At 38.9% G+C, this 27,037-nt stretch overlaps 2 protein-coding genes and 1 long non-coding RNA gene across 10 annotated transcripts in view; 2 read left to right on the top strand and 1 right to left on the bottom strand.

Annotated features, from left to right (window-relative positions):
• Positions 1-11,712, top strand: part of SLC5A3 (solute carrier family 5 member 3) — a 35,856-nt gene extending 24,144 nt beyond the window's left edge. For all 8 annotated transcript variants that reach the window (XM_082395059.1, XM_082395054.1, XM_082395058.1 and 5 more), the window contains one exon: positions 97-11,712. In XM_082395059.1, coding sequence (XP_082251185.1) covers positions 436-2,592 — 2,157 coding nt within the window. In that variant the 5' untranslated portion in view covers positions 97-435 and the 3' untranslated portion in view covers positions 2,593-11,712. The remainder of the gene's footprint in view (positions 1-96) is intronic.
• The window catches only part of MRPS6 (mitochondrial ribosomal protein S6), a 64,045-nt gene that overhangs the window by 21,893 nt on the left and 15,115 nt on the right, over positions 1-27,037 (top strand). Inside the window, exon 2 of the mRNA XM_082395123.1 lies at positions 26,787-26,926. Within this exon, the coding sequence (XP_082251249.1) occupies positions 26,787-26,926 (140 nt within the window). The remainder of the gene's footprint in view (positions 1-26,786; positions 26,927-27,037) is intronic.
• LOC309630202 lies at positions 11,163-16,672 on the bottom strand. The gene is made up of 2 exons (XR_014245529.1): positions 13,432-16,672; positions 11,163-13,146 (listed from the first exon to the last, which is right to left on the bottom strand). It is a non-coding gene; the product is annotated as an uncharacterized lncRNA (long non-coding RNA).

Raw genomic sequence — 27,037 nt, 5'->3', positions numbered from 1 at the left:
CTTGTTGCGCCGTTTTGCTAGACTGAAAGTTTCCTCATCGCTTGGTGAGCCCCTCCTCTAATTCAATCTTTGTCTTTTGTCTTTGCTGCCTTGCAGGGTTGGTACAGTAGGCTTCACTAGACTTAGCTGCAACTCAGAATTTCTCCTCCAGCACCTGAGTAAATGCTGATGGTCTTGTGGAGAGTGGATTAAGAGTACGAGCTAAGTTCTCAATCCCAATTAAGAAGCGGAGGAAAATTTAAACTGTCTCCTTCAAAGTTTATCACAACCGCCACCATCAAGACAGCAAACCAAAGGACAAAGACTTTGACCTGCTGTGTTGCTCTGTGTAGTCCAGTTCACGTATGGTTTACAGACTTGGCTGGGGTTACTAATGAGTAAATAAAAAGTTGGACACTTCTGTCACTGGACACTTTTATTCACAAAGTTACCAAAATGAGGGCTGTACTGGAGACAGCAGACATTGCCATAGTGGCCCTGTATTTTATCCTGGTCATGTGCATTGGTTTTTTTGCCATGTGGAAATCTAATAGAAGCACTGTAAGTGGATACTTCCTGGCGGGGCGCTCTATGACCTGGGTAGCAATTGGTGCCTCTCTGTTTGTGAGCAATATTGGGAGTGAGCACTTCATTGGGCTGGCAGGATCTGGAGCTGCAAGTGGATTTGCAGTGGGCGCATGGGAATTCAATGCCTTACTGCTTTTGCAACTTCTGGGATGGGTTTTCATCCCGATTTACATCCGGTCAGGGGTATACACCATGCCTGAATACTTGTCCAAGCGATTTGGTGGCCATAGGATTCAGGTCTATTTCGCAGCGTTGTCTCTGATTCTCTATATCTTCACCAAGCTCTCAGTGGATCTGTATTCGGGTGCCCTCTTTATCCAGGAGTCTTTGGGTTGGAACCTTTATGTGTCTGTCATCCTACTCATTGGCATGACTGCTTTGCTGACTGTCACCGGAGGCCTTGTTGCGGTGATCTACACAGACACTCTGCAGGCTCTGCTCATGATCGTTGGGGCACTCACACTTATGATTATTAGCATGATGGAGATTGGCGGGTTTGAGGAAGTTAAGAGAAGGTACATGTTGGCCTCACCCAATGTCACTTCCATCTTGTTGACATACAACCTTTCCAACACAAATTCTTGTAATGTCCACCCTAAGAAAGATGCACTGAAAATGTTGCGGAATCCAACAGATGAAGACGTTCCTTGGCCTGGATTCATTCTTGGGCAGACCCCAGCTTCGGTGTGGTACTGGTGTGCTGACCAAGTCATCGTGCAGAGGGTCCTAGCGGCTAAAAACATTGCTCATGCCAAAGGCTCTACTCTGATGGCTGGCTTCTTGAAGCTTCTGCCAATGTTTATCATAGTTGTCCCAGGAATGATTTCCAGGATACTGTTTGCTGATGATATAGCTTGCATCAACCCAGAGCACTGCATGCAAGTGTGTGGAAGCAGAGCTGGGTGCTCTAACATTGCTTACCCACGCCTGGTGATGAAGCTGGTTCCTGTGGGCCTCCGGGGCTTAATGATGGCAGTGATGATTGCAGCTCTGATGAGTGACTTGGACTCTATCTTTAACAGTGCCAGTACCATATTCACCCTCGATGTGTACAAACTCATCCGCAAGAGTGCAAGCTCCCGGGAACTAATGATTGTGGGGAGGATATTTGTGGCTTTTATGGTAGTGATCAGCATTGCATGGGTGCCCATCATCGTGGAGATGCAAGGAGGCCAGATGTACCTTTACATTCAGGAGGTGGCAGATTACCTGACGCCCCCAGTTGCAGCCCTGTTCCTTCTGGCGATTTTCTGGAAGCGTTGCAATGAACAAGGGGCTTTCTATGGTGGAATGGCTGGCTTTGTTCTTGGAGCAGTCCGTTTGACACTGGCCTTTGCCTACCGTGCCCCAGAATGTGACCAACCTGATAACAGGCCAGGCTTCATCAAAGACATCCATTACATGTACGTGGCCACAGCGTTGTTTTGGGTCACAGGACTCATTACTGTAATTGTTAGCCTTCTCACGCCACCTCCTACGAAGGAACAGATTCGTACCACCACCTTTTGGTCTAAGAAGAGCCTGGTGGTAAAGGAGAGCTGCTCCCCAAAAGAAGAACCATACAAAATGCAAGAGAAGAGCATCCTGAGATGCAGTGAGAATAGTGAGGCTGTCAACCACGTCATTCCCAATGGGAAATCTGAAGATAGCATTAAGGGCCTGCAGCCTGAAGATGTTAATCTGTTGGTGACCTGCAGAGAGGAGGGCAACCCAGTGGCTTCTTTAGGTCATTCAGAGGCAGAAACACCTGTAGATGCTTATTCCAATGGGCAAGCAGCTCTCATGGGTGAGAAAGAGAGAAAGAAAGAAACAGAGGATGGAGGCCGGTACTGGAAGTTCATAGATTGGTTCTGTGGCTTTAAAAGTAAGAGCCTCAGCAAGAGGAGTCTCAGAGACCTGATGGAGGAGGAGGCTGTTTGTTTACAAATGTTGGAAGAAACTCCACAAGTTAAACTAATACTGAATATTGGACTTTTTGCTGTGTGTTCACTTGGAATTTTCATGTTTGTTTATTTCTCCTTATGAACTTTTAAGGATATGATGAGACACTAACTTAAGAAAATACTGGTCTTTGAAAAAAAACAAAAAAACAAAAAACAAAACACCTATGTAACTGTTGCATCTCTCAGGCATTGTTTACGCTGTAGGTTTTAGCCAAATTTTACTTAGCAGAAAAATCATCTATTTGCAAGACTTTATTTTCCCAGAGATGGATGAAAGTAAAATTTCAATCTAAATGAAGTAAAACTTGTTTAACAGACTGAATTGTGTGCAAATGTGGTTTAAAATTTTCCATACCAAAGTAAGGAGAGACCAATTATTCTCATAGAGCACTTAGAGCAGAATATATGCTAAGATATCACGAATAAGATAGACTGTCTGCACTGCCAAATCTTGGTAGGCCTTCTTACCCTGAAGTAGAAGACTTGCTCATTTTAAAGTTTTTTCTCTCTCTGTAATCCCTACTTCCGTTTTAAAAAACTGAATTTGTAGACATTGTATAATCAATTATGTACTGAAAATCTAACATGTGCTTGTTTCAGGGCAAGTTCGTTTGCCAGGTTTGTTTTGTTAGCATGAGCCTATGGATTCTGAATGCTGAAAGAAAGGACGAAGAATGTTTTCCTGTAGCTATTCTTGTACCACCAGTATATGGAATGTTGGGAAAAAGTTTGTTCCAGTTGTTTTTTTCTTTTTTTCCTACTTTGAAGTTTAAGTGAACCATACTCAAATGACCACCAAGTCTGTCTTTATAAAGTTGTATGTCATGATTGTATTGTAAATGATTATGGGGGAGAAAATGAAGTAAACATTGCTGATGATCCCCAGATTTACTGACCAAATTAAGATCATTTATATAGTTTGGAAATTAGCATCTCCTAAGCAGCATTTGATTGACTAAGCTGAACAGGTGATAGTCTAATACTAAATATCGGACTTTTTGCCGTGTGTTCACTTGGAATTTTCATGTTCTCATACTTCATTAATTCTCTAGCTTTGTTCTTGTCATTTGGTAACATTCTTTATTAGCCAGGTACCTTCCCAAGTGGATCCATTTGGAAGATAATGTCCGGAAATTTGAAGAAGAATTAACTCTGCCTTTGTGCTGGGTCGCCCTACTTGATTAGATCATGAGATATTGCAGTTGAGTTTTTAGAGTGAAAATTTAATTCTCAGATCATATTGTATCCTTGATAAGTCTTTTTTCCCCGATTTACTTTTTTTTCAAAAGACTTACCATGTGTACACAGCCTCTACATTTTTGCTTAAAAAGTTAACAGTGACTTAGAGTGTGATGCTATTTCGATGCAAACTGACCATCAGTAACAGAAAACTCAAGAGTGCACGCTTTGCCATTGGTGGATTGTCAGTATAGTTTTTCTGTAGAATGGATAGCATGTTCAAGAGGTGCCATGAACAAGAACTTCTACCGGTTTAGTAGTGTGTCTTGTAGAGGAGATTACAGGACTTGCGTTAATTGTAGGACCCTCTATCTTGACATGGCTTCGTACCCAGTTACAGCCTTCCTGGAAGAGAATCCATTTTTCACAGGCTGATTCCCTTCATGAGGACAGGGTACGAAAGACGTTTGAGAAAAGCTCTACAGATTAGGTAGTTCTTTGTGTGTCCTGTCCTTTTTCCTCCATGACAGATGAAGGAAACTAATTGTGTATCTACTTTGACTTTTCTGTAATCTCTGATATTTTTTAAATTGCATGATTTTATTAACCTTTATTCTTCAGGGGAAAATTATTACTTTTTTAGATATTTTTGTAGATTTTGAATCAAAACTCAGTCCTAATGACTTTAAATTTTTTTGTATTTATAAACTAGTTTCATTATGATGGATTTGATTAGTTCAAAGTTGATTTTAGAAATTATCAGGTAGCATAATGTCTTCCCATCTCCAGGGGGCTTTCTGAAGGACTGAGTCTGTAGGTGAAAAAATAATTCATGTACGAATAGTATGGTTTCTGAGAGCTTATTAGAGTGCCTTGTGGAATTTTGTTCTCAATTTCATTCTTAAGGTTTATAAGCTGGGGGCCAAATAAAAATAAGGACCATCCTTTTCTTGTGTGGAGGCTGAGGCTGTGACATGTCCAAGGTTACAAAGTCTGTTGGGAAGAACAGAAAACCAGGTGTCCAAATCTGGATTCATGGTTTGTCCTCTTCTTTTCTCAAAGGAACTGTTCTTCCTTTGAGACAGCTTTTTGATATTGGGGGAAATAACAGGATCTTAGATTTTTCAAATTGACATTAAGTTGTAGGAATTAAAATTTTTCTTTGACTCTGAACACCTTGCTGTGTAACTCAGCAGTGAGGATTGACATATTGGCTGAGCAGCCTTCTTACCCCTTCTATTAAAAGCATCAATGAATAGGTGGTATTTAAGTGGATTTTTCCCCCCTTTATTTAATGTTGACTCCTAATAGTTTGGGATATTAGCATCCCCCTACCTTCTCTCTGCTGTTGTCTTAGTAGGATACATAAAATACATCATCTTGTGTCTATTCATGTGTATATAGCAGTAGGTCAAGTTTAGAGTACTAATGTTTGTAAATAAGGAATGATTATTAGCATATCCATTAGGATTGTTTATTCTTGCCAGTATAAACATTTTATTTAGACTGAAGTCCCTGAAGCTTGCCCTTCTTATTGCTTCCCAGTAATAGATAATGTGCTTGAATAAGTATGTGAATTCCTGATTGCAACTTCATTTCAGGGGACCGTTCTTCAGTCTGTATTTCATTAGAATGATTGTTCATGGAATGATACGTGGTCTGTCTTAAAGCTAGCAAAATAGTCATACTTTACACTAACTAAATGGGTCCTAAATGATGACATTGATACCTAGACATTAACATGTATATGTTTTCATATTGGCTTAAGCTGAAGTTCAGAATTGGCTAAGAGTGATTGACTACAATAGTTAGCTGCGAGTCAAAATGAAGCGAGGACACTGGTGTTCAAAGGTGGAGAAAAATATTGTCTTATCTGCTGTTAATGGTATCCCCAGTTCTTAGATTTTTGTCCTCTCAGGCAATCTTAGTCTCCAGATCTGATGAGAAGAGCTTAGTACCCTGACATGCAGAATGATTATTGGTTCCTTTGTGGGACCTCTAATTTCCCTGTTCATCTAAGAATATTTTGTCCTCCTACCCAAGACAGTAAACGGCTTTTGAAACAGCTGAGCCAGTCTTTTTCCCCAGCCTTTCTTTCCTGGTGAGGTTATCACTCTTATCTTTTGGTTAGAGAAGCATCAAGCAGTAGCAATGGTGCTGTGTCCTTTGGCCTAAATCCAGCAGATCTGATCTCCCAAGGCTTCTTTTTCACTTGGCTCAAAGGATCCATTGTCTTTTTGCACAAAGAGGCTGGCCTGGGTCACAAAGCCCTAGCTCTTCGGGATGGCAAGTCAAGTAATTAGTGGGGGCCCATCACTCCATGAAACTTCACATTTTAAGAATTGAGTGGGAAGGTTGTTACTCAGTTCTCCAACCTGAGGCTAAGTGGGGGCTTGAAAGTCTTGTCCAGGGTGATGAGAACCTTTAAGTCTCTACATTTCTCAGTCCATTGCTGTCTTCCCTATATTGGGTGTGTGGATCTTTCCCCTCTCTCTTTAGATATCATTTAATGTAGCGTATGGGTTATTCTCATTCTTTACCACACTATAGAGCTGCTATATTATTAACTATTAAAAGGTTAGACCCATCAATGTTCCCACTTGGCAGTATTCGGCTTACTTGCTTTTCTTATACTTTACGCCCATGTGTCATTTTCATCTGAGGTATGATGGCTGAAAATGACCACATGGGTATCTAGTAGTGACACCTCAGCATTTCCTGAGTTTGGGTTGAGAGATGTATAAAGACCATTGTTGAATTACATGAGTACGGAGACTTGCCAGGACAAAATTTTCTTAAGAAGTCAGAAACACTATTAAGTGAGATGCTGAGAAGTACCTGGGTGATGCAGACTTAACAGAAGACAAAATTAGCTTAAAATGTGTTAGATGTAGAATCATATTCATTGAACCCTAGAACTTGAGGCATCTTTGCTATCAGCTAGTTTAAACCCCTCCGCATATAGATTAGGGTACAGTGAATAAGATCAAGCTTGTTAAACCCTGGTTTGATGTTGAATATCGTAAAGCATGAGTTTATTAACATATTTGAGGTTAAAATGACTGATATTTCATAATGATACTTTAGTAGAAAAAAATGGTTTTAGGCTTCAGTATTCATAAGATTTATCATTAGCCAGGTGTTAAATTGTTCAAGTCATTTTAATGTTGACATTAGCCTGAGCAGACTTTACAAATGGGATATATTCCTATTTGTGTGTATGCCTACCTACCATTCAGAGAGACTGGTTTCCCCCTTTATTTGTCTTCCCTCACATTGCTTTAATTATTCACCTATTCTTTCAACACTTAACAGATTCCTATTTTGATCTTTTGTCAGCTTAATTCACTTTCTTTCAGGCTTATTGTCATGGTGTGCAGAAGTGCTGCTTTGCCCCATATTTGAAGGTCTGGATCCAAATAGTGATTCACTAAATATAGTTGTGTTTAAATATACTAAATTTCTATTAGCTTAAACTGTTCTCAAGAATTATTTTCTTAGACTTTGTGTTCACTAATAATAAAAGCCCTTAATAATTCATCAGTATTTTATTCTCGAAACTCATTTTTCAAAAATTAGGAGGCAAGAATAGTTAAATTCACACCAGTCCCTTTGAAATGATGGTATCACAATGTAGAGAGGAATGGAGTTTGTTTTGATGCCGAAAAGCCTTGTTCTTGCAGTAATTAAAGGTAAAAAGTTGGAACTAGTCAGTTGGCATATAGAGAAACCCTTTTGTACTAGTTAGGTATGAAGCTGGATTACATAAGAAGTAATCTTTTGATCACTACGTTTGGTTTTCTTGGTTGACTTAACTCAGGGCTGCAAACCCCTTTTCCTCCATTAAGCTAACTTCTCTTAATTTGGTATGCATTTTGTCAGACTCTCACCTCTGTTGGAAGAGTAGATACTCAACTACTTTGACTCCAGAACAGAATTTAGCTAAGGTTCAAAATAATTGATGGGCTTTGCCAGCACTGAGTCCCACGCCATTATTCACATTGTCATATAAATGTTTTTATTTAAACTTCTCTCTCCAGTGCTGGGAATAAGGCTTTAAACTACTGATTCACCTTTAAAGGAATGTTAAGAGAATTGATATAATTAATGTTTGTTTCCATCTCAAATCCTTTATAAAAGATAGGATTTAGCTTATTGTTTTGGGTTAAGCACCCCATTTATCTGGTAACTAACAGGCTTAACCATTGGCATATAGTCTTTTACTCAGAAGTAAAAAAGGTTTGATGTATCTGTATCATTACTCATCTCATGCACTTTACTTTTTCGGGGAGGACCATAATCTGAGACTTGACTTAAACCAATAACCTTAATTTATGTAAGACTTTTAAAAGTTTGGTTTGGTTACCTGGATATATAGCGTGTTTGAAGAGAGGGATGCTAGAATAAGTCAAGACAAAGCACAGTGGTCTCAGATTCTTGTTAGTGTAGGAGCAGTGCTTTGCTCTCCTCAGAGAAGCACTGTATTATAATTGTTGCCCAGGATAACGGAGCCCCCCACCCCAGTTCAAGACAGTTTACAGTGAGTGAACTCTGTCATTGAGGGAAATACATTTTCCAGTGATTTCGGCAACAGCACAAGTTGACAGTAGATAACCACACCTTTGTTGGAGACTTATGTTGGAAATTCACCTTGTACCCTAGTGCTGCTGGATAAAGGAGTGTTTACTTTTTTTTATTGCCTCTGGACAAACTACTCTGGATAATTTTCCAATATATCAGTGTAGCCTATACCTCTATAAGTGGAATGTTCCTTAATAACTCACTTTTTTGTTATACTAGTTGGAAACTGAAATTAAGCTCATTGCTATCTATGTTATTGAAACCCCCAATTGGCAAAGGCCATTCTGTAGGGTATTCCATAATATAATCATCTTCTGAAATTTATGTTTTGATTAGTGCCTTCTGGTTGCCAATATTGAATCTGCTAGTTCACACCTTTCCCTTTCTTGATAGATAACTCTTATTTGTTACAATTCCTCTTTTTAAATATTGTTATAGCTAGTGAAGGAAATACATTTATATTTACATACTTTATATGCAGTCTCTGTTTAAGTTCAAGGAACCAGGTAAGTCTGGTTTGTGTTGCAGCTTAAATGTTATTTATTCATCTGTATTTGTTTCTTTTATATCCTTAATTAAAAATTTAAGGTTACTTATTCTGTGAGTGTATTTTAACTTTATCATTTTCCAGTGTAGGTTGGATAGGCATATCTGAGAACATATATGTGACAACAGTTTCACATTCCATGATAAGGAAAAAGCTGAAAGTAAGTGTCCATAGAAAGCACAAAACCATGTTCCCTCATATTTGTAACTCCACATGTAGAAAGCACAAGACTAACAGTATTCTCATTATCCCACAAGTGCCAGGCATAAAAAGCCCACCATGGGTTTGTCTCGAGTTGTCAGGATGAGGACCGCAGTACTGAAAGCCCTAGACAGTGAGGTACCTAAAATAGGGGTCCTAAATCATGAGGGATTCAGCGTTCTAATCTGAGTACGTTTGTACTGCTTTGGTGGAGGAGAGAATACCAATGTCAAGAATACTGCAATTGTATTGGGGGGTTACTAGCTAAAATGGGGTCTGTGGGCTCTTTCCTGCAATCTGGAATTTGAGAAACAGGGACAGACTTCTAGGTTTTTGGTGGGTGGAACATTTTGACAGACTTCTGCTTTAAGCTGTAGAGCCATTGGATTTTTTTTTTTTTAATCATAAATCTTTAGGAAATTTTACCTCCCGTCAATAGTACCCTGAAAACATGGAGAAATCTCACATTTTAATAGGGCAAATACTAATCTTTAATCTTTGTGTAAATTTAATCTAAACTTAATGAAGTTATTTTTTCATATGCTTCACTGCACTTCATTTTAATAGAGTAGAATTTGATCCAAGTGTTACGAGCATCAAACTAACTGAGACAGATCTGCCAAATGAACTACTTTGCTTTTCACAATGGTTGTAAGAGTCTAAAGGATTCTTTTGCCTGTCTCATTACCCGCTTCAAGACTAGATTAGATGAAATCTGTGAATATGCATGCAAAAGAAGAAAATAATGTGTTTTCTTGAACTCGACATTATCCTTATTTTACTCGTCACTTTCTTCACCTGAATAGTCCCTGTTTGTAAACAATGAATAAATACATCTGTGTCTTGGATTTTGCCTGTATGTCAAAAGATGGAAGGACTCTAAGGATGGAGAGAAGTGACTATCTTTGTTCCCACTCTCCTCTATTTTGTATGTTTATCTTCTTAGAGATAATCAACTTTAATAATATATGGAATGAAGATTAAAGTTGGTATAGACTAATGGAACATGTTTTAGAAGAATTAACCTGAGCACTTTGAGGGAGAGACTTACCCCCTCTAGCCAAAAGTCGCCAGGTTGTGGACCTACAGCATTTTTTAAGAATGTAAAACCTCAGGCTTCGGTGGGGTTACTGGAGAGGAGTACCAGAAATGCAGGAGAAAGGAGAGGTTTGAGGAACATCTTTGGCTTAACAATATGTGATAAGGCAAAGCAGTAATAACCTGTTAGTCCTGTGTAGAATGTGTTCTGTACCTTTAAATTTTGTTTTAAAATTTAAAATAGTTTTTAAGAACTTAAAGGATGCTTTTGAAGATTCCTTTGGCAGAATATCTTTCATCTGTAATTCCATGGAAAATTGCTTTAATTAGTCTAGGTGAAAGTAGTCCTAGCGGTGTAAATATGTATAAATAGAATTTTCTAATTTCACTGTGAGATCTCTAACTTTTGAGTGGCAAACAGATCAACAAGTCTTTTGCTCATGGACTTTTCTGTGGGGTTGTTAAAATGCAAAAGCTTTATTTTTTAAATAATGACATATTACATTAGTGTCAGATGATGGTATGGAATCTGTTGCCCTGCTTTCCCCCACCAGTATTGCTTCAGTTTATAGATTGCCAACAGAGTTCCAAAATAAAGCGAGGATTTACCCATTCTTTGCTTGGACATCCCATTTTCTGTTGCCTGGACCTATGTTGGCAATCACATATGAACTATGTTAGGCTTCTCAGTGCTTCTTCTTCTCCTTTTTTTTTTGATAAGGTGGATATCAAAAATAGTTGCTGTGCAAAAGTTAGTAGTCTTCTTCAAGAAGAAAACCAATTCCTTTTCTAATATCCTGTGAAATTGCTTCATTCATTCCTTTATTTTTAAGCCAAATGTCAGCAGAGTACTGCTGCTTTTATCTAGTAATTTTGATATGTAAGTATTAATGCATTTTTAAAAGATGTCTACATTGAAAAATGTTTTTCCCAGTGTCCTGCCTCTTAAGCTTTGTTCAGATGTTCTGTGAGAGACCAGTCTGTGCACTGGGGTTGTGTATTGTATACATGGATTGTTTTGTCAGTTATGCATTGTAGACCAAATGTGATTTTAAATGAAGTTGTTGGGTTATTGGTGAGTTTTTTGAATTGTAAACTGATTTCCAGGGTACCTTCATTGTCCACAGCATTTTTTTTTTTTTGTAAGGTTTGACTGATCAGGTCCATCTCACTGTACAATGTTTTAGTTGCAAGCAGAAAGTAGAATTTGGTATAAACCAGGTTACTTCCATATTGAAAGGAATACAATTAAAATTGTAGATTTAGGATTGTTAACCATACATGACAATTCTAACTTGACTTATTCTAACCTATTGTATACAATCTCATTTTTTAAATTGTAGACATGTATGATCTTGGTTTAATGTGTTTTTAAAAGTGTTACTGTTTAAAAATGAAAAAAATGAAGCAAATCTGCTAAAGAGCTGTCAGTTTTCATTACTGACTCTGTAAAATACACTGTTCTTTGTGTACTATGTGTTATTTTGCCAGCTGCTGCATTAGCCTTTAAAAGTATTTGGAAATTTAAGATGAACTACATTTCTTGCAAAGTATATTCCTTTCTGTGGTATTTTGTCCTGTAACTGAAGTATAGTAATTATTTTATGGAAATGTTAGCACTTCTGTACCAACTTTGAATAAAATGAAAAATTTACACTTCTGTGACTAAGTATTTTCAATATGAACACATGTCTACCCTCAAAAGGTTGTATCTCAGTTCCTTTTCTCTTGGCTCATGAAGAGTTCCAGTGGGTTTCCCCCACCAATTATTGCCATTCTTTACCTTGGTAAACATGGACTTGCAAATACTGACTGAGAATTGAGTTGTATATGAAACATTGAATAAATAAAAATATTCTTAGTGTTTTCATTCCTAATTTTGAAATAATTCCAAATTATAGGAAAGTTGCAAGAATAGTTTGAAGAACTCAGGAATCATTTTCATCCAGATTCATAGTAGTTAACATTTTGCCACAGTTTCTTTGTCATTCTCTCATTAGACACTTTCCTGAACCGTTTGAAAACATAAGTTGCAGACATCATTCCCCTTTACCTTCTAAGTACTTAGGGATATATTTCTTAAGACAAGGATAATCACAATATAATGATCAAAATCTGGAAAGTAACTGGTACGATATTTTAATCTAAGGTCTTTATTCAAATGTTGCTGTTTCAATAATGTTCTTTTATAGCAACTTTTTTTTTTTAAGTTTGGAAACCAGTTCATTGCATTTAGCTCTTATGTCTATCTCCTTTAGTCTGAAATAGTTCCTCAGCTGTTCTTTTTGTCTTTTGTGGTATTGATATTTTTGAAGTTTAGAGGCCAGTCATTTTGTGAATGCCACCCCTATTTAGGGTTGTTTCCTCATGATTTGATTCACACTATGCATTTTTGGCAGGACTACAGCGTAAGCAATAATATGTCCTCAAAGCCTCACACTGAGAGGCATGTGTTGTGTTGTCTCATTATTGTTGACACATTAACTTTGATACTTGATTGAGGTGGTACCTATCAGGTCTCTCCACTGTCTAGTTAATGTTTTCCCCTTTGGTAATAAGTAAATTGTGGGGAGATAGAGTTTATGTAAATAACTTATTCCTCATCAAGCTTGAATCCCTAGTTTTAGCATCCATTGATAATTCTTCTTTTAAAAAATAAATTTATTTATTTTATTTATTTTTGCCTGTGTTGGGTCTTCGTTGCTGTGCGTGGGCTTTCTCTAGTTGTTGTGAGCAGGGGCTACTCTTTGTTGAGGTGCTCAGGCTTCTCATTGTGGTGGCTTCTCTTGTTGTGGAGCATGGGCTCTAGGCGCGTGGGCTTCAGTAGTTGTGGCTCGCGGGCTCTACAGCACAGGCTCAGTAGTTGTGGCGCATGGGCTTAGTTGCTCTGTGGCATGTGGGATCTTCCCAGACCAGGGCTCGAACTTGTCCCCCCTGCATTGGCAGGAGGATTCTTAACCACTGTGCCACCAGGGAAGCCCCATTGATAATTCTTGCCTGAGTAAGTTATTACTGTGGTGGTGTGAAACAGTGATTTTTCTAACTTTTTTTTTTTTTTTTTTTTTACTATACTGAAATCAAGAGTTTCCCCTTTTCCCCATTTATTTATCAGTTTGAACTCATGTATTATTTAGTGGGTTATAATTCATTACTGTCATTATTTTGATCAGATGTTTTCCAGATTTAGCTAGCAGGTCTCCCTTCAGGCTAGTTTGTGTCCTGTGGCACATTCCATCGTTTTTTTGAGTACTTCCTTATTTTCCAGCACAACAAAGTGTTCCGGCCTCATCTTGTACTTTCCCTGACCCATTCAGGATCAGGCATTTAGTAGGGTATGGTATTTAGAAACTAAGGTCTGGGTGAGCTCATTCTTACAGAGGTAAACGTGGTCAGTGTACAGAACTAGGAAGTTCACGTACACATCTACTGATGCCTCCAGTTGTAAACCAGCACCAGCGGTTTCTTTTTAGCCTCCCCTTTCTATGTTTGTATCTCCCTTCTCCAACAGCAAGAAAGCTGGTAATACTGACACATTTACTTATTTTTTTCAATTTTACAGTGCCTTAGAATTAAAGTTTTTGCATGTCTAAAAGTGTTTTTATTCTACTCATTTGTCTGAAAGTTTGGCTGAATATAGAATTCTGGATTGTGAAGTAGTTTCCTTCAGAAATGTGTAAACATAAGACCATTCTTTTCTGGCTTCTAATCCCTGTGTTTTAAAATTTTATGATCATGTGCCTTGAAGAAAGCTTTTCTTTCACTTGTACTGGCCCTCAGTGGCCTCTTTCAGTTTGTCAACCCCGTGTCCTTCAGTTTGGGGGTAGTTTTTCTCCTCTTTTTGAACCTCTTTTGTTCATGTCTTGGATCTTCTGGACTGGTCCAGTTGGTTTCATACAGTCTTTTACTTCTCATCTTTGTCTTTTTGGTCTTTCTAGAGGTGTATCTAAACTTTATCTTCCAACCCTTCTGTTAAAAAAGAATTTCTTTTAAATTTCTGTCAGGTTTTTAATTTTTAAGAGAGCCTTTGTTCCCCAAATCTTTCTTTTTTATAGCCTTGTTCTGTATTTCATGTATGCTGTATTTTCTCATCTTTGAATATGCTAAAGTTTTCTCCTTCTGCATTGTCTCCTCCAGTTTTTATTTTGTTTGTGTTGGTCTCACATGTTAAAGGCTTTTCACAAATGTGTTCTGATCTTTGGTGGTTTGCTTATGTTTAATGGGGTGGACTAAAAAATGCTCTGAGTGTGTGGGTGGAGTTTGTCGGCCTCATTGTCGGGCCTTCAGGGCCTGGCTGTTGGTTGGATGGCTCCTGCAGTCTCTTTAGAACAGGTCAGATTCCCCAAAGAAGGTTCTTTGAAGGATAAAAGGCCTTGGGCCATCATTCTGGAAGCCAGTCGGGAGAAAGAGCACAGGGGTCTTCAGCATGCAATGTGCCTTTTTTTCTTCATTCCTTTTTGGTATAATATCTCCTCTTACAGCTGTGCCTGTGTCCTGCAGTCCGTGTACTTCTCTGTTTTACCCACTCCAGAGAATCAACCTCCAAACATGCAGCTAGGGGTCCAACCAACTTTCATAAACTTTCAACCAACTTTATTTTAGTCCCCCACTCACCTGCATTTTCAGAGGTGTACTCAGTGTTGCCAATTCCCAGATCTTTTGGGGAATTCTGCAGTGTAAATATGGTTGACTCTTGGTTTTCCCCATTGCTGCTTTTCTCCATCTGCTTTCTTTTTTTCTAAAATTGAATTGCTGTTTTCCCCTCCTTTCTCCCTCATTCTTGCAGAGTTGTACATTAAAAAAAAAAAAGCAAACAAAAAAACCACTCCTTTACAGTAGTTCTAGTAGGTTTTCAGGAGGGAGCATAACATGCTTATGTTGAATACTCCAACTTACTGGGAAATCCTCGTATCCACTCTTCACTTAGCATTTGAAGCTTAAAATTTCAGAGCCTGTTGCCAGTTGCTGCCTTATCCTAAAAGAACATGTTGTCAACCAGAAGCACAGTGGGAGTTTAAAAATTCTGCTTATCTTAGGAGTTAGACAACTTTTATATGTGACCTCCAAGTTTGAATGCAGTACTCCAGGGTAGATGCTGCTGATTTTAGACTGGAAGGAGCAATAAACACAACAAAATGAGGGCTATCGTTACTTTGGGTTTTACTCTCCTTCCAATTCTAATTTGAAATTTTATTGTCATGCCCTATGGCAGATTATCTGTAAAATATTATTGTCTCTACATGAAGCTTGCTGACTCAGTTACCAGAAGTTTTCATAGGTTTTTGGAGGCTGAGTTTTGTTATATTCTCTTGTACACTCTAGGAGTCGAATGTCCATTGGTTTTATTAGTCCCAAGAATCTTTAGAAGTTTGGAGGCACCTTTACGTGTCTCCCACTATGTTTTTTTTTTTTTAAATTAATTTATTTTTGCCTGCGTTGGGTCTTCGTTGCTGCACACGGGCTCTTCTCTAGTTGCGTCGAGCGGGGGGCTACTCTTCGTTGCGGTGCGTGGGCTTCTCATTGCGGTGGTTTCTCTTGTTGCAGAGCACGGGCTCTAGGCGCGTGGGCTTCAGCAGCTGTGGCTCATGGGCTCTAGAGCGCAGGCTCAGTAGTTGTGGCACACGGGCTTAGTTGCTCCGCGGCATGTGGGATCTTCCTGGACCAGGGTTCAGACCCGGGTCCCCTGCATTGGCAGGCGGATTCTCAACCACTGCGCCACCAGGGAAGTCTCTCCCACTATGTCTTTATTTCCACCTTCCACCTGTTTGTTCCTAGTTCCTTGACCATATACATCTCTGTTTTTGACTAACAGGATATGCTTAACTTTATTATGTATCTCTGCCTTTATATATATATATACACACATTATATATACGCATTATATATATATATATGCTGTTTTCCTTTTTGCAATGAAGATCTTATTTCTCCTTGAATTTTATTTCATTTTTTGGTTTAATCCTTTCTTCCTTTCTAGTTGAATTAAGTAGAGTTAGTAACTTCCATCTCTCATCTATCTTTCCATTTATTCTTTGATGTACGTATTCATCAAACATTTATCGAATGCATCCTGTGTGCCAGGTTCTTTTCATCTCCAGCATCTAGTAAAGATGAATAGGAAGCAACCTTGAAGAGGCTTTGTTAGGGAAGGACATGTACTTCTAAATAATTACACTTGCAAGATAGGATTAGAGGAGGAAAGGCACACTTTTGCTAGGAAGTAGCTGAATCTCGAAGGGTGTTTTGATCCCTTCAGTTCCTCTGTGCTGTTATGCCCTTTCTCCTCCCTGCTCTTTGGAGCAGTGTAGTCCCGTAAGTACCTTCCTCCCACCACTTGAGTTAATACGCACCATTGCAGCGGCTTAGTTGGTGAAGACACTTTTGGTCTGTTGTTCAGCAAGGTATGCAAATCTGACTGTCTTGCCAAAGCCCAAGTTTCTGATTCTTTCTAGGCATATTTTAAAAAAATTTCTCTTAACCCAGTCAGACTGATATTTTTGCTAAACCCGTACACTGATGCTTAGAAGATTCACAGAATCTAAATCGGCTTTTCTCATAACCCTTTTGTCTCTACTGTCAACATCCTTTGCTGATTCTTACCTCCTTGGTCTCTCTGTCATTCCAGTGCTGTCCCCCTTCTACTCTCTGAACAGGATGAAATATAAGGCGGAGGCAGTGAACTGAATTGTGCATGAAGGAGAGCAATCAACAAGACAGGTACAGCTCCATGATGTCTACCTGATGCCTGCTCTCACTATCAGTTTCATGAGCTGTGGCATTTCATTTACTTGCTGCCATAGTAACCAGGACTCCTGCCAATCTTCTTGTTTCCCATCTTTTATTCATCTGTAAGTGCATCTGGAGGGGAATGAGGAGGAAAGAAGTGGAAATCTCCCAGTAAAAGGATTGTGGATTTTGGAATGTTCTCAGAATAGCAAACATGGGTACCTTAATTTTGGCATTTTCCCAGCTGTTCAGGCAGTATTAACCACAAGTAGTCACCTATTGTGATTGTGATTTCACATTCAGGGAGGGCTCCATTATTACTGTGAGAAAAGTGGAGCATTTATGTTCCTTAAATTAGAGTTGAAGGAGGTCATTGCTGAAAATCCTTTATAAACTACAGTTCAGCCAGAATCATTCATCTTTGGAGTGATGAGAAGCTAGCCAGCTTCCTACTAGAATGTGGTTTTCACCTTTGTCCACACCTGGGGAGCTTTGAAAAATCCTAGTGCCCAAGATTTTTGAATCCCCAATAGACCAATAGAATCAAAATATCTGAGGATGAGACATAGGCATCTCATTTTAAAAGCTCCCCGGATGATTCTAATGTGCTCTAGAGGAATGCCTTGGTAATTCTGCCCTTTTCTTTGACTTACCCAAATCACAAAGGGAATGGTTGGTTATATGCAAATGAGCCCCCACTTTTGGCCTTAAATGGTCTCTGAATGACATTCTTTGAGTTGAGGCCTTGGAAAGAAGTGGGTTTATTAAGGAACAAAACTGCATTATGGTTGAACTACTCATGTTTACTGATAACCTGGGCACATAAGTAATTGACAACTAGTAAATTCACGTGAAGTTGGATCTCATGTAATCATGACTTCCTTCTTGCTCTCTGTGTTCTTTAAATTTATTCATTTATAGCCTTTTGATACCAATGCCAGTATTTATGTCTCTGTGTGGACTAGCTGCAGGGGTCCCCTGGATGCCCATTGCATTTAAGGTAAGTCCAGTTAATGATTTAAAGACATTCTGCCTACCTTGCAGCTGAAGTTACTTTACCGATCATCCTATTATTTTTATATTTGCAAATTCAGCCATGCTACGAACTGTGACTCTACTTCATTTGCACTTTGCTGTTGGCACGGCATTAATCTATGCTGAATCTGGCAGTCGTTGGACCCTTATTCCTCTGATTTTTTTCTTCCATTCTTCCCTGGGTTCTTTTTATTTTCATCATATCGTCCAAAGAATACATTTTTGTGTCAGATTTCCCAGATCTCAAGAATCTGAGTCTTGCCTGTATGGCAATAGAATGGGCAGGCTCCTCTTATTTTTCGCATCATCTTGCTTTCATTGGCTGTTGTGTTTTCAAGGCCACAGTTGGCCTTTTCCTATCACATCTCTTTGGTCTGCTCTGATTCTAGAAGCAGAGATCAGAGATCTCTGGGCTCCTGACTTCGAGATTCCAGTTTTTCCTCTGATTCCCAAGAGACAGAGCAGCCAGTTGTAAGAGCTCATGATGCTGGAAGTATAACTTACAAGGCTCTTTCATTAACCACTGAAAAGCTCTCCATCTATACCTCCCTGATTATTATATTTTTTAAAACGTATATGGATATGGAATCAGTATGGATATGGCATGAGTTCTAAATGTTGAGGCATAGTTTCAGGGCTTTGACACAGAATTCACAAACTGTGGCATCTAGTAAGATAGCAATTGGCATAGACTCAGGGGAAGAAATTCTTCTTAAAACAGAACAAAACTGAATTCGCTCCCACCCCCACCCCAAAAGTTTTTAAATCACCTTTTCATTGCTCATTGTGAGAGAAATCAGATAAAGTGCAGAAAGCAGAGAATAGAATACTCCTCTCATCTTACTACCTAAGGAAAACTGGTATCGTTTAGCTGCATATTCATCCAGACTTTTAAAATATATATGTATCTTAGTACTTTTTTTCTTTTGGGAAAAGCTGGACTGACCCTACAAGCTGGGTTTTTTCTTCATTTTATTATTATAATATTTTCATGTCAGTATGTAAGGGTCAGCATTCCTGTTGTTTTAATGGCTGCGTAGTACTTGTTCAATCAGTAAAAATATTTTATTGAACCAGACTCCTATTAATGAAGAACTACATTTCCATTTATTCACTATCCTAGTAATTTTGTGGTATTTTCATAGCTAAATCCTTGTGCGTGGGTATGACAGTTTTCATAGAGCAATTTCCTAGAAGTGGCTGTAGCATTGAAGGCATACATATTTTAAACTAATATATATTGCCAAATTGCCCTCCAGAAAGTTTACATTTTTACCAAAAGTGTGTTTGAAGAAACTAAATCTTAATGTTCTAGGCAAAAAAAAAAAAAATTGCCACGAGTGGAAAAAAGCAATGGCTTCTACCTGTACTGAGTACAGTGTCCACATTGATTCTGCCCCAAATATAAATTCCATCAGAACCTTCTTAATCCAGACCTGCTCTGAGAGGACCCTAACTAACGCTCCTTCTACCTCTTGAAGAGGTGTTCTTCAGCCTTTAGAGTCTGGCTGAGGTCTGCCATCTCCAAACCACCAGTCAGAAGTGTTTCACCCTCCCTTTATTAGTTAACTTATGTGTGTCTGCATACTTCCAAAGGGCAGGGACTTTGTGTTTCATATCCCCGTGGCTATCCTTTTGGAGGTGGATTTCACAGTGAGCAACTTGGAAATACTTGTCTTGAGGGAGGCACTTTGAGAGGAATGTTTGTGGATAGCTATTAGGTTGAGCCTTAAGAAATGGTCAATATTTGGACTGTTCTTGATCCTCCCAAATGGCAGTTTCATAAGGTTCAACCTATATTTCTGATACCCACAGAGTTTGGTATATTTATAAGAAATCATCCAGTTTGTTCTCACTCCATTTCCAGATGTGGATGTATACTATACACCTTCTCTTTTACAGCTGATTTATGCCATTAAGATTATTTTAAAATTGTTCTGCAGTGGAGAGTTCTAGATGCCCCCCCATAATTGTTTCTCATGAAGATGAGTGTGTAAATTGAATATCATATTCATGAGTGCTTTTCACTTAGTACATGCTTCAGCAACTCTTAGGGCTATATTGCTTTAACGGTTAAATGACCACTTGATATGTCTGAACTGTGAATTTGCAGTATTTAACATTATTTTAAAATTTGGAGATATTTTCGGTTTGCAGAGTACACAACAGTGGCTTATAAAAAGAAACAGTTTTTCACCTCATTAAAGTATTTGTTACTTTCCCAGTGCACTTGATGTGTATTGGTTCCCGTCTCTTCTTCTCCTGTCCTCTACCCCGCTTTTTAAAGTCTGTTAAGCCTTTGTTCATAGTTATTTTATAGTTTTTAAAATAAATGGTTTAATGATTCATGGGCAAAGTAGTAGAGCAGTTAAAAGATCTCAAGTGTTTTCTATCTTTGACCTTTAAAAAATCTTTAAGAGTTACTTTTCTAGTCACTTACCTACAAGTTATATAGTGTATAATAGTCCATTATAGGTAAGTGTAATCATGTTCCAGCATGTATTTATGTATCTTTACTTTTTTTAGTGTTCTAGGCTTGCCCTTACTGAATTTTATTCTAATTTTTAAAATAGCTTCTGTGCTTAGTAATTTTTATCCTTAATTACTGGGAGGACTGCAGCTCTTGATTCAATAAATTGTGGGGCAAAGAGGTTCTACTGAGTCATAAAAATATTTGATAAAACAGTTCCCATGGAATCATTCCCAAAGTTGGGCTCTGTAGATGTTAGGCAGCGCTGGCACCTCACACGTTTTGAGGTAGGTGGTGTCCATTCTCTTCTTCCAACTGAGGTCTGCTAGTGACAGAGCTTTCCCTGGAAGCTGGTTCTTCTGTTGAAAGCTGTGCTCACAGATTTTCTTTTTCAAATTGCTGTGAGACTCTCAATGCAGAATTTCCAGGTACATTCTCTCTATTTGGAAATGTAAATTTCAAGGAAATTTTCTTAAGGAGATAAACCTTGGAATTAAGATGCAGCGTTGATTGGGAAAGGCTTTTACATTTACATTTTCACAGGTTTTGACAGTTTTCTGACCTGGCTCTGCCTTCCCTAAATCCTACTTGCTGCTGGGAGTTGCACTACTCTTTGTAGAGTGAGAAGGGTGAGGTGTAGGTAGATGCTTCACGCCATTAAATGTTGTGGATTCTATGTGGTTTTCATTTCCTGGTGGGTCGTGAGGGTGTTGTAGTGATAGCTGGGTGCACCCGAGGGCCACTGGTTCAAAACTGTCTTTGCCAGAGAGTCTAATTTACAAGATAATTTTGTTGAAAAGCTTCTCTCCTGGGATGAAAACAAGTTTAATTAGATTAAACACTGGTCATTGACCGATGGTGTTTATGATATTCCCATGAATTCTTAGCTTAAATAACCTTACTGAATGGGGATTTTATTTGAGGGGCAAGTAGAGATGTCCTTCCGTTTATTTTCCTCACCTCCTTGCTCTTTATTCTTTTTTATAGAAACTTTGCCCATTAGAATCCCTAGAACTGCAGTTTGCCAAATGTGATCTGAGGAGCCTTGGACTTCCCAGAGACCTTTTCAGGGGATCACTGCAAAAGCAATAGTGGGTAAAACAGCTGGTGCCTTCATATAAATCTAGGCACCACCACCAAACTTTACTAGTAGTGTATTCCTCACCACCATGCAATTGTAGTGTTTGTAAAAAGGCGGTTTCACTTCAGAATGTCCTTCAGAATGATGAGTGGTGCCAGAATAGTATTGGAATTTAATCTCAGCAGGGGCTTTAGAAGTCGAAAAGTCTAACCTCCCACCCGGTGCAAAGATTGATATGATGGTCATCCCATATCTTTGCATTTCGAGTGATGGGAAGGTCAGTTCTTTACAAGGCAGCCTATTTCACTCTCATATAGCTGTAATTTTCAGAAATGTGTTCTTGTTTATACATCAATGCTCTGTCTCTCTGTAATTTTTACCTTTTGATTCCAGTTTCTCAGTGTCCAATCAAAATAAAACATACCTATCTTTTACATAGTAGCCCTGCAAATATTTGAAGTTAGCTGTTGGGTTTTCCCTAAGTCTTCTTTTGTAGCCTGAACACCAGTAGGCCCAGTAATTAATAATAATAAGATCAAAATTTGGTTTTAGTTTTGTCTAGGATGAACTTTCTTTTTTCAAGTATTGTTTAGTGTAAATTCTTTGGATAGTATTATGTCTTATCACAAATAATTAGAACAATCCAAGTTTAACATTTATGTTTATGTATGTTTGTACTTTATATTTCTGAAATACATGAAATATTTAGTTTCACTTCTACTGGATGAATTCTGGATTCTTTTAAACTGTAGTATTGGTATTAACAGCGTTTTGGCACTACATGAAATAAACAGAAAAGCACTAGTACTGTAATGTTGCTTCAGTATTACGGTCACTACCCTGATAGTGAGGTATGTTGTATATGAAAAGTGGCTTCAAATTGTATTAGAGAAACGAGGAAACTTCCAGTCCCTCAGGGGGGAAAATGAGAGTAAGTAAGCAAGAGACCCTCTTGGGGAGGTACATTTGATACGCTAATTTATTCAATGACGATTTCTAGCGCCTGCTCCATGATATGGACTCTTGTAGATTTGGGGAGTACAGTTGTGTACAAGACAGACAAAAGTGCTTGGTCTCCTGAAGCTTACATTCCCGTGATGAAAGGATATTCATAAATTGCTGTGTAGAAGTAAATGAGAATGACATAAAGAGTCCCTGAGGTGGGCGGGGCACTTTGGGGTGATGAGGATATCAGAAGAAAAGAGAGAGACTTTTTAAAAACTTTGTGCCCCCAGGATATTTTGAGAATTGTGACATAAATGTTATTTGTGAGAGGCTTATAGAGACAGAAAATTTGTTGAGAACCACTAATTTAGCACATGAGGGAACTGAGGCACAACTTTTAAATGGATAAATTTTAATAAGTTATTATTAAATTTAATAATTTAAAGAGTTGCATAGCATTAGTGAAGGAGCTGCGACTGGAGTCCAGTTTTCCTGGTTCCCGTTCACATTCATTCACTGTTTCTTTTCCATACTTTTTTTGTCCAAGTGAACGTTTTTGGCTCTCCAATCTGTGCTGTAACAGAATTGTGTTTCATTGACATATGGTGGGTTGGAGGAAAGTCTTAAGGAGCTGCTTTCAGATGGGGTGAGAGAAGCCCGTAAGGAGCACATGCGCACAACCTCTCTTAGAATAGTTGGAATTAAAGGGTTCAGAGACCTTGTAAATGAGAATTACGCCAGCAAGATCGTGTGCTTCCTGCAGACCATATGTTTTTACAAATCGAACATTGTGCTGTGTTGAGCAGAGCTTTTTTTTTTTTTCTTTTGGAAGCCTAAAATTTTTATTTTAATAGACTTAGAAGTTTCACCAGTGAGGGAAGTTGAAAGCCTGGATTGATTAGATTAGGAGCTTGGTGGGTGGAATGGTGATTTTGTAGAATCCCTTCTGAATCCTGTGTTGATTTGAACAGTCAGGCTGATGTTCCTTATTAGGTTGGCGCCCTGTGTTTCTACCTGAGGACCCATCCCATGGGGAACTCACTGTCTGTAGCTCAGTGGCCCAGGCTCATGGTATTATCTGTGGTACATTTTAGGGTGAGTGGATTGAGGCCTTGCCAGCTTCCCTCAATCCATTACACTGTAGAGCAGAGGTTGGCCAGATAGTAACTAGTGTAGACTTTGAGGGTCATATAGTCTCTGCTGTAATTTCAAGTCTGCTTTTAACATGAAAACAGCCATGGACACTATGTAAATGCCTGAGCTGGCTGTGTTCCAGTAAAACTTTATTTGCAAAAGGAGGTAGTGAGCTAGATTTGGCCCACGGGCCCTGGATTGCTGACCCTTGACTTAAGAGTTATGTGGTAGGTATATGGGACAAGTTGAGCAGCTCCCTTAATAAACAGGAAGTCTTTTAACCCCTCCTTCATCTTTTTAAACTTTTGGGTAATTTGAATTACAGTGAAATGAATGTGGCCATTCAGTCTGCAATTTGACCTTGACATGCCGAAGTTAAAATGTGTTTTGATATTTTCCCAAGTTACATTCTTGTTAGGTAGCCTTTCCCCTTTTTTGGACAGAAGCAAATCTTTTATTATACAAGCTCTTACTTCAGAAGAGCATGCTCCATGTTTCATACTGTAAACTCTTCAGTTGGAATTTAAACAAGAGGCATTGAGATATATTCCTTTTTAATCAGGCAAAACTGAATTAAAATTTATGATTTGGGTAGCTAATCAGCAGACTGTAATCAAAGTGTGTGTGTGTGTGTGTGTGTGTGTGTGTGTGTGTTCTCCCTTACCCATTCTTTATTTGGATACACTGTTCATCTACTTATCATAAGTTTATTGATGCAATACCGAGTCAAGAAATAGCATTTTTAATGAAATGAAATATTACCCTGCTGTTAGTAATGAGGTTTCTGCAAAATACTGATATGTCTGTGAACTAATGAAATGTGAGAAGAATTTAGGCTCTGTTTGATTTAGAACTATATAAAAATATTTGTTTACAATCATGAGAAATTGCCATAGACTTTTTACCTAGTTAGTGTTAATACAAAGAGATTTTGGCCCTTATTTTTGTTTTCAGGAAGTTTCTGTTTATCATAAGGCTGGTTAAATATATAAATACACATAATTTTCAGTAGGAATTTAAAAAATCCCTAGTGGGCTACAATATGAAATAAAAGTAGAAATTTTATTTCTAAACCTTAAACTAGTACTTAGTGCATTCACAGCATTTTAGCAGTATTTGTCAGAAAGAAAATATACAGGTATATAGTAGATTTTCTTCAGTTACTAGAGTGCACACTTAAAATTGTTCTGCAGTTTTCTTTTCATTTGATCCAAAATGAGCCACTGGAAGGTAGCCTTTTCTTAAGTTCACTCCTGCATTGAAGATTTCTCTGCTTGCATTTCTTCATTTATGTCTGAGGAGAAGTACTCTTTTCCTTGCCAAGGTGTCCTCTGGCCTCCTCCCCCGATTTGACTTTTGTCAGTGTTCCTTTTCTTTGCATCAGGCTCTTCCACTTGTTAACTGTCATGTAATCTCAAAGTCAGGACATCTCTCAGAGGCCCAGTTTCCAAATCTATCAACCTTCTTGGCTTTCTTTTTTTTTGTGTGGTGAAGATTAAATATGTACCAATAAAACACTAGATCTGTGTTGATCACGTAGCAGTTACGCAGCAAATCATGTTGGCCATCGATGATGATATTTAAAACATCCTACATTTTATCCTTCGACTGGTTCATTCCCCTTTAACTGCTAACTTCCTTGTGTTTTCTCTCTCCTCAAACATTTTACTCAAATTTGTTTGCCCCTCAGGCTCTAGAACTTTCTCTTTCCTTCACCTCTACCTTTGCAATCTAGCTTTTAGCCCCATCTTGCTAAGTGACTGTGCAGTCACCGTGCTGTGGTTTTTTCTTCATCTCCATCCTGTCATTCTGGAGGCTGCCTCTTTCCTTAGTTTCTGTGACAAGGCAGGTCTGGTTTTCCTTTTGCTGTTTGCTTCTCTGACTTTGAGTCCTCTTGTCCGCCCCCAAATGTTTGCACTCCCCCGGGTTCTGTTGTTGGTCTCTTTTCTTCTCACCCCACACCCTCCCTCAGTGCTCTCACTCCTCCCAGGGTTTCAGATAGCCCTTCTCTGCAGATGACTGTTAAATGTGTAATTCTAGCCTGCCCTGTTGTTTTGAGCTTAAGGTTTATATCTTGAGAGGTCAGCCTGGAGGAACTGTGGGCATCTCAGACTCAGCATGTCCTAAACCAAAGTCATCTTTTGTGTCCCCAGCCAGCTTGTCCAGATTTCCCTTTAGCTGTTAATAATAACCCCATTCTCCCAGCCACCATGTTTGGTGCCCCTCTTTTGCCACGCCTCTCCCTCATTTTCCACATTCCGTTAGTTGTGTCTTCTCAAGTTTACCCCTATAAAGTGTCTTTTCTTCCAAAAGTTTTTGGTGTATACATGTGCATAGAGGGCTGTCTGGAAGGAAATACACCAAAATATTTAAAGTCTTTTATCTCTGGATGATGGGATTTTATATTGTTTCAATTTTGTTTTTTAGTAACAGATATTGATTGTTTATATACTTGGACCCAACCTACAATCTTAACTTCTCAGTCCTCCTTGTCCTGAACTTCATCGGATGGGACTCCTAGCTGTTTCCTCAATACTTTCTTGTCTCTGCTCTTTTACTCAGTGCTTGGTTTGTTTGTTCTTTGCATCTCCCATTGTCATTTTCCAGGGCTCCCCTCGAGACCGCTTTCTTTAATGGAACCCTTCTTCCAACTGAATGTGCTTTCTCTTCTCATGAGCTCTCTGGTCCCTATGTCACTTCTGGTGTTCTGCTCTGGTCCCTATGTCACTTCCGGTGTTCTGCCTTCTGGTCTTCTTACGTGGGTTTTTGAGTTCATGTCTTTATTAGATTGTAAGCTCCATGCGGGCAGAGATTGGGTCTTACTCATCCTTTCTCCCTTTTGGTTACAATCTCTCAGTTTTTCTTTGGGAGACAACCCCTTTTCCCACTGGCTGTCTATGGTTTTGGTGAGATGGTCAATCAAAGTGTCCTGCCAAGAGGATGCTCTTTCCCTGGAATTTGAATTTTGAATCATGGGCTACAAGGACTGACAGTGATTGGCGCTGATTCATCCTGGCCAAGGTGCTCTGAAGACAACACTCATTAGTTCCTGCCTCCCAGATCCCTGGAGCTGCTCTGGTCCCTGAACTCTCCGAGGCCTGCTGCTTCAGATTTTCCTTCGTATCTGTGAGCTATCTCATATCCTTATGATAAATGTGTCTTTCTCTCTCTTTTTTTTTTTTTAAACTTTAAGTTAGCCAAAAGTAGTTTCTGTTGCTTTTACCCAAAGATCCCTACCAATAGAGCTGTTATGATTGGAACTGACCACACTTAATCATTCTAGTTCTTACATTGATTCTGATGTGTTTTTTTCTTCTTTTTAAAAACAAAAACAAAAAACAGCCAGAGACCGCTGCTGCTTTGAAGCGTACACTAGAAACCCTGATGGACAGAGGGGCTGTGGTGAGGAACTTGGAGAACCTGGGCGAGCGTGCGCTTCCTTACAGGATCTCCGCCCACAGTCAGCGGCACACCAGGGGAGGGTAAGTCCTTCGTGAGTCACTGGACACGTGCCTTTGGTGGGCTCCGTAAGGAGCGCTGTGTAATTCATCTCAGGAGTTATTAGACGCTCATAGTCAGATCCCCACTGTGCC

The sequence above is a fragment of the Balaenoptera borealis genome (assembly GCF_965194805.1).
Source record: "Balaenoptera borealis genome assembly, chromosome: 5".
Classification (NCBI taxonomy): domain Eukaryota; kingdom Metazoa; phylum Chordata; class Mammalia; order Artiodactyla; family Balaenopteridae; genus Balaenoptera; species Balaenoptera borealis.
Note: the sequence above shows the minus strand (reverse complement) of the source record. Positions and strands in the feature narration are given on the sequence as shown.